This window comes from Argiope bruennichi, chromosome 2, assembly GCF_947563725.1.
Source record: "Argiope bruennichi chromosome 2, qqArgBrue1.1, whole genome shotgun sequence".
NCBI classification, from domain to species: domain Eukaryota; kingdom Metazoa; phylum Arthropoda; class Arachnida; order Araneae; family Araneidae; genus Argiope; species Argiope bruennichi.
In genome coordinates, this window is record NC_079152.1 from 3,088,620 (window position 1) to 3,101,255 (window position 12,636).

General features: G+C 34.0%; 1 protein-coding gene across 7 annotated transcripts in view; it reads left to right on the forward strand.

Annotated features, from left to right (window-relative positions):
- LOC129960609 (neural-cadherin-like) overlaps nucleotides 1–12,636 on the forward strand; it is a 726,863-nt gene that overhangs the window by 673,286 nt on the left and 40,941 nt on the right. For all 7 annotated transcript variants that reach the window (XM_056074153.1, XM_056074136.1, XM_056074161.1 and 4 more), the window contains 3 exons: nucleotides 265–542; nucleotides 1,847–2,195; nucleotides 4,769–5,014. In XM_056074153.1, coding sequence (XP_055930128.1) covers nucleotides 265–542; nucleotides 1,847–2,195; nucleotides 4,769–5,014 — 873 coding nt within the window. The remainder of the gene's footprint in view (nucleotides 1–264; nucleotides 543–1,846; nucleotides 2,196–4,768; nucleotides 5,015–12,636) is intronic.

Below are 12,636 nucleotides of genomic sequence, written 5' to 3' on the forward strand. Positions count from 1 at the left end.
CAAGATTTTGTGTTGTCCGTCACAAATCGGACGTGCCAATATCCTCCCTGTCATTGGTCTAATGATAGTTATAATGAGCTGCGAACCCTGCCAAGCATTTAGCAGCATTGTGTATCTAAGTAAGTGCAACAGCCAGTTAAGTGTGATTTAGTTCCCGACTGACGTCTCATCTCGCCTACCTTGCATCGAATGACCTACGAAGTTCTTACAAAGGGTAGCTTTGTTAGGGAACGTAATTCATGTCTTTTCCACCCCTTCTTGCAGATCGAACAGGAGGTAGGCATCAACATCACAATGGTGGGCATCGATGAATGCCTCTTCGAGAACCTCAACTGCGAGACGAGTTGCACGAACGCCCTCATGGTGGACAGGCAGCCGATCGTCGTCAACGCCAACCGTACATCCTTCGTCGGGGTGAACACCTGGGTGCAGCCCAGATGCGTATGTGGAGCTAGAGACTTCTCAGAAATAGAAACTTGCAGAAAAAGGCCTCAGCCATGCTACAACGGGGGACGATGCTTCGAGTCCTACGGCGGTGTGAGGTGAGGAGTGCTTTCTTGTCTCATTCTGTATACTGACCTCTCTAGTAGCCCAGTACATTTTGAAATTTCGAGTGAAGAAACATATCACATCGTACGGATGCAATAACCCTGGCACAACTTAAACGATAAACTGTAACTCGTTGTTTTACAAAAAAATTATTTATATTTTAATTTTTTTTCATAATTTTATATATTTAATATTTTGGGCAACAAAAACTGGGTGAACGCTCTTAACTCCGGCAGTCCTGCTAGAATTCTGAAAATAAAATCATAAGATAAGAATTAACAAGTCATATGTGGAATAGTTTCAATCCCATTCAGAAATCTATCAGGTAGGCTAAGAATTTGCGAAGCGTGAGTATAGTCGCATTTATTCTTTTATTCTGTTCTATTCTTCCAATACGACTTCTTCTTGTATACAGCCGACTACCCCTCTACCACTGAACGTAGCAGTGTCGACAGGATTTGTTGAGGCCTACTGCTACAACGCTGACCGATTCACCAAACTGACATCCTCTTCGAGGTAATTGGCCGCTAACCACAAAGTGGTCAATCACGGACCTTCCTCCTCATCTTCCCGTCCACCTATCTTCTAATTAAACAAGGGACAGGCCATCGATGAAAGAAAATCTAATCGAAATTATCAATATCCTTCCAAATTCTCTTTTCACAACAACAGAAATCCAAACACTTTCAAACAGTTCGTAAAAAACTGACTTTTAACATCATATCCTTCAGAGTATTCCAATATAACTGTGGGATTTTGTATAATTTTTTTTAAAATTTAGTCTTTGGATATAAATGCAGGATAATAATAACATAACCATTGATATTCGAAATGATAATGCCCTCCAATGTTAATTGGGGATAGAAAAGAGGGTATTAAATTTTTACTTTTGCAATTTCACTTTTCCTCGTGGGCATCACTAATCAGTCCTCGCATTCAGAAAAGAAGACGTTGAATTGATCGATATGGTGCTGATGCTTACACCATTTTAGGTGACTCTCAGGACCGCCGATTTTTGCAGTTTCTTTTCATTAAAGATATGTGTAGGCAACGAAAGAAACGAATTAAGACTTTAAAATTCTCCAGAATACCATCCAATGACCACAAATGAGTCAATGTCTATATGGCCTTCATTTTCTTTACACATTATTTATTATAGGGGGAGGGGGGTTATTCTCTTTTTCAATGTTATTTCTAAAGTTAAATTATTTTGTATCTTCTGCTTTCACATTTATATATTCATAAAGACTAGATAAATCATCAATAAACCAATTTCTAAACTATCTAATCAACGCAGCTGCAAGTGCCCGGAGGGTTTCGAGGGCCCCCAGTGCCAGTTGACAACACGCAGCTTCGACGGTCGTGGGTGGGCGTGGTTCCCTCCCCTCCAGCAGTGCGAGCGATCCCACCTAAGCCTGGAGTTCATGACCCGCAAGCCGGACGGTTTGTTACTGTACAATGGACCCATCGCTAACCCGGACGTCGGGGAGGTGGCGCCCCAGGATTTCATTTCCCTCGAGCTGCAATCTGGTCGGCCTCGCCTGCTGGTGGACTTCGGAAGTGGCACAGCAGAGGTGGTCGTCTTTGTCGACGAGTCCCTCAGCGACGGGGAGTGGCATCAAGTGGACATCTTCTGGGACAGAGAGGTGAGATTATTGTTTTGCTTCCAGGACGATGAAATATTCATTTACGACATATAAAACATTTAATACGAAAAGGCCATGCCTACATATAAGGGATAATTACATGATTTCCGTACTTCTCCAGAAAATCTTGCAAGACTCCGTCGGTTTGACTTGTCTGGAGAATCCATGTCCAAACACTAATTATATAGACTGTTTCTAAAATCATGGGCGAAATTTAGGAGTAAGACTGGAATACAGAATAGAAAGCATTTTACAACAAAACGTTGGATTGGAAATGAAACGGATGACCGCTCAGAGGACTATTTGTTTGCAAAGTACAATGTGGTTAACTGAAAAACTGTTACTGAAAACTGTATGAGAGCTTAACCGTTATTGTCATATCGAGAATATCTGCTACCATCCAACGATAAGATCGCTAGATCATATGCCATCAAAGTATTTTTCATTATTAGCTTATAATTTCCTGACAGAGTCCCTTTGTAGCGGTTACCCTTTAAGTTTATCCCATGATTTTAGAACTACCGTGTATATTTAAAGATTATATCCAAACACTTGCTGTAGACTGTCCACTGAACGTCTAACTCATTTATCAGTGTCCATTTATTAGTTTACAGATTGAAAAATTCTGGAAGAATACCAGAATTTGGTTGCAAAATCTTCCGAGGCCCATCTTCAAAGACAACCTACATACCAGTCCTATTTGTGAATATGTTTCAATGACCACCATTGGTGCTGATCGATGCTAATCGAAATATTTTGATTAACGTATCAGTCTTGAACACAAGCATGCCCATTGTCAACTAGACATGAAAGGGGAGATTACCTTCAACTGGATCAAAATGAAGTATGTCACGTGCAAATATCCAGCCACTGTAAGTCATGTGTACTCGCCTGTGATACTATTTCTTAAGATTCGATTGATAGATGACGAAAGATAAATTGTTTGAAAGGTCTACTATCAATTAATTTATATATGAGTTGGCCAAAAATGACGGATTAAATGAAATATTGTATAGGATTTTTTGAATAAATAAAACCTCGAATAGTATTGTACAAAGAATAAGAGTATTTCATTTTCAATAATTGCATAAAAATGATGCAAAATTATTAACTAATGATATTTTATATTTTCATTTTGAAATTTTATTAAAATTTATTCATTAATCCTTAACTGCCGTAAGTCACCTTTCAGGTGATAACAATGCTTTGTTGCTACGGTCGTACATCACGTGACAAGAAAGAACATACCGAAACTCACTTTCTGTGAAATACGGGTACCATTGCCTTGTCAGTTAAGCATCAACTATGGAGCAATTGGTATCTCCAGTGATACATTACTACCTTTTCTGTTCACTTTTTAATGAATCGCGCCCAGAAATGTTTTGAAATCAATTCTCAAAGTAATTTTGATCCTAGTGACGAGACTAGCAGTGGCATCATAGAACTTTAATCGGAAAATAGTTGTGTCACTAGTTGGAAATTTAAAGTGAAGGTTAAACTGCGCGATTTGGAGCGCCATCAACAACAGGCAGTGAAGAGAGATTAGATGGGAAAACTATAAATCTTGCAATTTGATGCTAAATGAAAACATAATGACTGCGTAGTGTGTTCTAATCCTTAGTTTCCCGGAGGAAGAAAAATATCAATATGCTTCTGCGAAACGTGCAATACAAAATCATTCCTTCGTATTGAAGATTGTTTCAAAAAATATTCTGCATTAAAAAGATATAAAAAATTATTTGAAACTTATATATTTGTAATACTTTTTCAAAAAAGTTCTTTATTTAAAATTGTTAATCTTATGACTCTGAAAATGTATCAGATATTTACCGAAATCCGCTCCAATCTAATGAAAATCACATATAAAAAGCTGTCGTCCGATAACGGTTAAAATTTGATCCCTCAAGCTAAATGCAATATTAAATGTAGTGTTTGTATTTTCTCCGATACTCTTTTCTCTTTGTTTTATTCAGTTTCGGCACATACTGTAGCTTTTATTTGCGTCATTTTTATTTTATTGCCTGAAACAGGGGCCAAAAGCTTTTTAAAATCTATACAGAGAAAAAAATGTAATGGTAAACTGAAAACAAGTGAGCAAGCCTAAAGAAGCAAGATCGCACTTTATCATAACTTATATCATATTCACCATTAGTTACAATCATCACCTAGACTTAAGAGACCAGACCTTGTGATCTCATCAAGAGGCTCACTGGCCACTATCTTGAACTCTAGCAGGAAATGAGTTTCTTATGAAAGCGATCAATTTTCGTTTTGTAGTATGACACTGGGAATGTCATAAACTTGCCACAATCTACAGTTTTTCGCTTGAAAAAATACAAACCATGTCGTAATGCGCTTTTATTAGATAGCTGAAGGTAAGCGACAATAGAGCTGTTTATCACAAAACTTTAATGCCATCCAGAACAGTATATGTTTCTGAACAGTTTCACGTCACTCAAAAGATAATGTCCTGTCAAGGTGACATCTTGAGTCGTTTGTCGTCTCTGGCTATACATTTATGTTTGTGCAATCACTTTATAAGCTAATGCTTATGTTTTTCTTTGTTTTTTCAGACTATTCGCCTCGTCATTGATAATTGTCAGAAAGCAAAAATTGAGGATTCCGACCCCCCTAAGATCAACAGATCTCGATGCGAGACTAAGAGCAACATCCCGCCTTTCAACGAGTTTTTAAATGTGAACACTCCTTTGCAGCTAGGAGGTGTGCACCATCAGTATTTAACAGACTACAGGTGGCAACACCAACATACCAGAGAAGGTTTCGAAGGATGCATCAAAAACGTTATTCACAACAGTGAGGTAAGTTCGCATCATCTCCCGCCATGAATTCCAACAAATTAAATTTCTCTCTCGAATTTGTATACTGAATTACTTGCCTTTTATTGCAATTATTTTAGGGAGTAAACAATGCCATTTAAACAAGAAATTTTTCAAATGTGCACTTGTGCTTCGCGAATGTTCTGCCTACATGTAATTTTTTTACAAAACGTGACTATATTATTTTAAAGGATTCATTTTATAAATAGTTTAAAATCTTTCTTTTTGAAAATATCCTTGTTAATACAACTGAAAACCGGTTAGATACTTAATTAGGGCAACCTTTCATTACAGCTGATACATATGTAATAGTCTAAAGCATTTCAATCCTCCTATGCCTCGTCAGCGGCGTTTTTCCCCCAGCTTATTTCCACAGGTGTGGAAGTTGTGGAATAACTGAAGTAGTAACCAGTTCTGCTGGTGACTTGGATAAAAATATTTAAAAAAACTATTTCTCCTTTTTTGGATTTAAATAATAATCAAAAGAACTCCAATCCAGACAGCGAACAAATAAATTGGCAAAAAAAGGATTTCGAATTATTCTAGATTCTTAAATCCGTTGATAGCTATTCCGTTCTATAAACAGAACTAATACTTTTGCAGGAATTCTCTAACTTATACATAAGACTAATAACATTGAAAGATAATAAATACTTCAAGCAAGTACCAGCTGTAATGGTATGGTGCCAAGCAGTCCAAGCGAGGAAAAATAATTAATTCATAATCACCATATAACAAACCAGAAACACCTGGAGTAACCATAGTATCATCTGAAGAGGGGCAGAGGCTTAAAATACTTTCTACGAGGAATATAAGAAATAAGAATAGAAAATAAAAGTGCGTTTTGAATGACATATTTCATTTAAAAGCAGTAGAATTCCAAACAAAAATGTGTTTCGCTAAGAATGAACGCTTTTTAATGCCCTACATACAATGTTATAAAATTGTAAATGTTTCAGATAGCGAAAGAAAGCTGCATCTCAAGTAGTTTCACATCCGTAACTAATTAAAAGATGGCATTACACAATATTTTTTTCTAGCCAATAGATAAACAAGAAAAAACTTGTATCAGCCATTGCATAATCATTTCATTATTACACTATCAGTTATCTGCAATTATTTCAACAATTAAATTCTCATTCAAAGTAAGCACTCTGAAAAATACTCTGTAATGTACATTTGTGAAATTTTTTTTCTAATCCCTTTTTATGTATAAATGATTTAATTTCAGTCCATCTAACTATTCTTCTAATCTTTTAAAAAGAGTAAAAACGGAATGTTTTTCTGAATAAATTACAATTTATTCTGCAAAAATTCCTTTTCTTTAAGTGGAACGAAAATTCAGCTTGTAAATCTGGAAGCAAAAAGACCGTGAATTTATATCAACGAATCAAAAAATGTAACTGCGTCGCGAAATCCTGCGGACCATCTGTCGTTATCAGAGATATCGCCGAAGTAAGAGTTCCATTTCTCTGGTGAATTCTCTATTATTGGTTGAATAAAAGTAATAACAAAATCCTATTTAATTGATAAGCCCACTTTTCTTTTTCTTATTCTAATGAGAACCCATTTCTGAACACGGTTTAATTACATAAACGATATCTTCCCTTCCAAACACTTCTTGGCGGTTGAGAAACCCTCGGAGAGTTCAGCAGAAAAGATTCTGCCTGAAAAAGCGGATAAAAGAAGGCAAGGGTATAATTTAACAGTCGCAGTCAAGAACTGCGCCGTAGCCAATTACTTTTTGCAATACGTCAGCATAATTCAGAATTATTTTCCCCATTGCATTAATAATGCGAAAGCACCCTCAGACATAAAGCGAATTAGATGAAAGAGAAGGGAAAAGGAGAGAAAAGAAGAAAGAAAAACAGTACCAAGATGGCGGACAAGCTTCATTTGCATTTAAATAAGATAGTCTCGTCCCCCATGAAACTATAATTCATAAAGAATTAAGAGTGCATAATGGGTGAAGCGTTTGCGTTGGGTGATTTTCTTGTTTGCAGGTAAACACTTGATTAATTTTTGCTTTTTATTTCTTTCACTGCTGTGGCCACAGTTGCGAAAAATTATTAAATAAAGTCCAAAGAAGAAGAAAGAGAAAATGATGAACATTCAGAAGAATATTTTGGGGAAGAGAGCTTTGATAATATGATAATTATTTTTTCTCTACATGAAACAGTGTTGGGAGTTTCATTTGAAAGAAAATAATCTTGGCTTCTATTTAAGGAATTAAAACCCAAATCGTTTGAATTTCCCAAATCACCGGTATTTGTTTTGTGTTAAATTCATAAAATTACAAATGCTGCTCTGTTGTTGCTGATGTAAAAGCTGGGAAAATTTTCTTTTCTTAAATAAATGCGGATATGAACAAATAATTATTTCACTTCATCTTCTTGCCATAATAAAGAAAAGAGAAATATTTACATGATTGCTTTATACTTCTGATGATAACTTCGGTTTATATTTTTTGTGTTGCAATTTTCTTTAGTGGTTCAAATATTTTTTTACTTATGTATTAAGAGTGGCTTGCGCCGACGAGCTCTAGGAATACAACACCCTAATGCAACTACCGATATATCAATACATTTCATTTTACACGTAATATTTAAATCCATCAACAATCTATAGTTTTCAGTATCCAAGAATCGCGCAATGAAACATGTATTACTCTCATTGTAGGGCGCAAAAAGTACCGACAACGTTTGTGCCGCTGGTGACATGCAGTAATAAAATTCATTTCTCCTAGTTCCCAGTTTGTGTGTGGAAGAAGACAGCTTTTTCTCTTCCAAAGAAGGCAGAGGTGGGGAGTTCCTTGTGAATATAAATGTTTTGAGAAACTAAAATGTGAATATAAATGAAGGATAATCATTGATAAATAAAGGAAATTAAAAAAAAAAATGTTGTACTATTAAGCATTTTCCTAAATAAATACGGAAGTAATTTTTTAAAAAAACGTAACGTAAGAAATACAAGCAAATTCAATAAAAATATTTATTTTGAGATTTAATGAATTGAAGAGAAAAATAGCAATTTACAACTAAAAAAAACCTAAACTTATTTACATCAATTCATTTTTTTTACATTGGCAAATAATGAAATTATTCAAAATTAATTACAAAAATGCAAAAATTACCTTAAGTCAAAGCCCTGCTTTTCTTAGGATAGGTTTCAGCAGCTGTGCATTACGGCTAAGGATTGCAATACCGGTATACCGGGATACCGAATACCGGTATTTTGAGCCATTTGTACAATTTTGTAATACCGGTATGCACAAGTTTAAATACCGATTTTTCGGTATTTACTAGAAATTTTTAAAATTGTCTCCACTATATGTTCAGGTATCGCGAACATAGCAAAATAGTATACGTTTTTGTTTTTATGTCTCCATAACGGGCGAAATTAATTAGCTAATGAATGGCTTAATGAATTGCTTAAATCTAAATTAGCGAAACATGGATTATCCCTGAAAGAAAATATCCATATATATGTATCCATAACGAAGCAACAATTATGAAAAAAAGTTGGAAAGTTCATTGGTACAAATCAGCAGTTGTGCTATGCACATGGAATTCAATTAAGAGTAATAGATGTGTTATACCAAAAAAATAAAGAATAGAAGAATCCAAATACTGTGGATATAGAAATTTCGGATTCCAACTTTGAAAAGAGTGAGAGTGATATTGACAGTGAAGATAATGATAATGTAATTGTTGAAGAAGATATTGCTAATGAGGATGAAATATTAACCTATCAAGAATTGCTTCCTATAATTTATAAAGTTCGAAAAATTGTTAAGATATTTAAACGTTCCCCTATAAAAATGACATATTACTAAAATATACACTAACTGAAAATAAAACAGAATATATGTTAATATTAGATTCTAAAACACGTGGAACAGTTTACTCCTAATGATGGAACGATTTTTGAAAGTGGGAAATCCAATGCAAAAAGCAATAATCGACTTCAACCTGTAAATTGATTTTTCAGATAGTGAATTCGATTTAATATCCAGAATTATTTCAGCTCTACTTCCAATAAAACTGACTATTGAGGCATTATGTCGGAGAGATTTTAATTTATTAATAGTTAATGCAACACAAAATTTCATGCTGCAGTCACTGAAAGAAGAGCACACATGACTCTCTGAAGAATTATATATTACATTGGAAAATCTCGCAGAAGAAAGGCATGAAAATGTCTTATGGTATTTACATAATTATAATGATTTTAAAAATGAAAATGAAAAAAAGAAAATAACCAATTCAAATCTGATTAAGTTTATAGTAAATTTTCTTAACATTTTTTACCCACAAACCTATCCACATTCAGAAGAATTCGGTTCAATTATAGAAGATTATGATGTCACTACTGTCGATAGTGAAAAGGAATTGTCTCTTGAACAAAAATTAGAATTAGCAATAAATAAATAAAATTTCAACGAACCAAAAATACAATACAGAAATCAGCTATATCCAAAACCATCCAACGGGAAATCGATTTATTTGGAGATGAGGGATTTAGAGGTAAGTACTTGGAAAAAGTATATCACGCATTGCTAACAGTACCATCAACTAGCGTAGATGCCGAAAGAGCGTTTTCAACAGCTGGTCATTTTTACACAAAATTACTTTTCAGACTTAATGACAGTACAATGGATGCATTATGTTTTTTAAGATCACATTTCAAAAATTTGTAATAGTACCACAAACTGAATAGTGTTATTTACACTTTTTTTGTGATTTAAATAAATAAGATGTTTCTTTACTTTTTTGTGATTATATACTGTTATAATTTATAAGTTACAAATTATTTTTTGTGATATTTACACTCTCTAACAGAACTGGCAAATAAAACAAGGAAACACCTGTGTTTTCTTTCTTTTTCTAAAATTTCTAATACCGGTATTAAAACCGGTATTCCGGTATTAAGATTTTAAAAAATACCGAATACCGGTATTGAAATTTTGGTCCGGTATTGCAATCCCTAATTCCGGCTACACTGCAGTGCCTTATTTATAGTATATGCCTTATTTATATATGTATAAGTATAATGTATAAGTGCCTTATTTATAGTATAGTTTCCATATAAATTATATATGCAAGATAATTTTTCTATACTTTAGATCTAAAATCTAAATACAAAAGCACTTTTATAAACATTTACTCATTTTGCGGTCTGACCCTTTATGAGACAGCATTATGGGAAGGTCTCGCGAAAAACGAAAGAGCATCTTCGTGTGTAAATTTCGGAGATGGTTTACTAGCAAGAGGAACCCATAGTTTTTGGAAAGCCGTGGCTTTGAAGTTGCAGACTTTGATGTCCTTTGGTACAACGACATCCACTGTTCGTAAGGAATGACATCTGAAAGGCTTCCCAAATGGATGCTTGTTCACATTTATTTATTTGAAATAAGTTCATAACAGAGATCCACTCCATATTACCATTCATTAAGTTCTGGCCTCATCAACCAACCGAGAAAAAACAATTTGCAAATGCTATTTATTCTTTTTTTTTCTTTTATTTTACTTCTTGTTTCTCACATGCAGGGCAGACAATCATCACTTTAACAAATGTGATTCAAAACACGACACATACCTATTACTTTGATGATAAAACCTTTACACCCCCTTTCAGGTAATGCGATGGATCGCCTCAAAGAAACTCTTCCCAATAGCCCAAATACTTCGCCGACTCCGGGAGAAAATTCATTAATTCGGTATTTTCTCAACAACTATTTGTAAAAGTTGTCACCTTGCAACTAAAAGACCAATATTAAAAAAAGGAGGGCAAATATTAAGTAAACAGTTTAAGGGCCATAAGGATTGAAGAGATACTTTTTGCTACACCGTCAGTCTGCTCGAATCATCTGCTTTCACTAAATCAAACGGCCAGCTGGTTCTTTTTTTTTTCCCTCCTAGCATTCACAGTGCACTGATGCATGCTCGATATTTCCACTTTCAATTTTACATAAGCACTTTCCTTCTCTTTCGAATAATTTTACTTGGTGAACTCTGAATACAACCTGATTGGTGTAGATTTGATTTATTTAGAAACTAGCCGCCTTAACAACCAGTTTATTCACCCAGATTAACTTTCTGGGCTGTAAAATTTTAATGTGGAATTTATATATTTTTAAATTTTACCTTGTATGTTTGATAAGACCGGAAAGCATGAATTTACTTGAATGATTCAAATCAAATTAATAAACATGCAAACTAAAAAAAGCGGAAGTAAAAAATTCCTACTTCATAATTAATGCCCAAAGAAAGCCTGTCTTTAATTTAGCATTGGCAAAAGCACGCGATTTAATGCTTGGTTGAAGGAGTTTGGATTTCATAACACTAAAAATTGCTGCAAATTTTGAATTATATTTTTAAAAGTTATTAAAAATAAAGAAAACGTAGCATATAAATGAAACTCATATTATTAAAAAAGGTAATTTTTTGAGTTTTACGATGCTACAAAAATCAATTTTGTGAGATACTAGTTTTGAAAGATACGTTCATCCATTTTCCATAGGTAAATCACAGCAATTACTCACCTAGAAATGGTTATGACAATTTTCACGCCCAATTAATCTTTGTTTGACGTTTATTTCTTGATTTCTTTTACGTCTTCTATCCTTTGAGTGAACAAAAGTTTTGTTAAATGTCTTATCCAGCACATTTTAATGATACATTTCAGCTTCATTAATTAGCGAAATATTGAATGAAATGAAGTTATAACAATGTTCAATGAAATAACATGAAATGTTTGTCTAGTGATTTATTTACATTTTATTGTTGCCATTCAACAATATTTAATAAAAGAGATTTCTATGTCACGTGCGTTAACATTTTATATAGAGAGATTGCATTGTATTTACATACTACATTGTGCAGACATTTTTTTTTCTCTTGAGTCTTCAGTTAACGGCCATCTTAACTGCCATTTTTCTCTCCATTTTTTTTTTTTTTTTGCATGTATTTCTAGGTTAAATAACTGATAGAGTAAAATCCCTCTATCAGTTATTTTTTTCCAACTGCTGGTTTTGCCAAATCCTCAGCTGTTTCGTCCCTATGAAATCCTTGTTGTGCCGTTATCCAGGATAGTTCCATCCTTTTATCATAGTTTTGTACTTTACATTTAAGCTGATTTCTTATTTTCTTTTACTCCTTCACTGATTGCAAAACAGTTATAGTGATATGAAATCTTACACTGTCTTGATGTCTTTCAGCTGTCAACATAGTTTGTCTTGTTGCATTGCGATGACTCCTTTTGCGTACAAGCATGTGCTGAAATTCATCTTTCTCTCTCTTTACGTTTTGGAATATCTTGTTCACGAATAAACATAATTCCTAAAATGACCAGTTTCGAACTCGAGGAATTATAAATTTTGTCAATTCATCTCAATTTTGAGTTTTTTGGTGATTTTTTTTTATTATTTCCTCTTTGTAATAAAAGAGGATATAAAAGAATAGTTGCTGCATTTTTCTTTAACAATGCCCTAATTCTGCATTTTAATTGTAAGATCCGCATTCAAATGCATTCCACCTTACAATTTCTAAACAAAATACATAACGACAATATGGAATGTTTAAATAAAGGCCTTCCATTTTTCA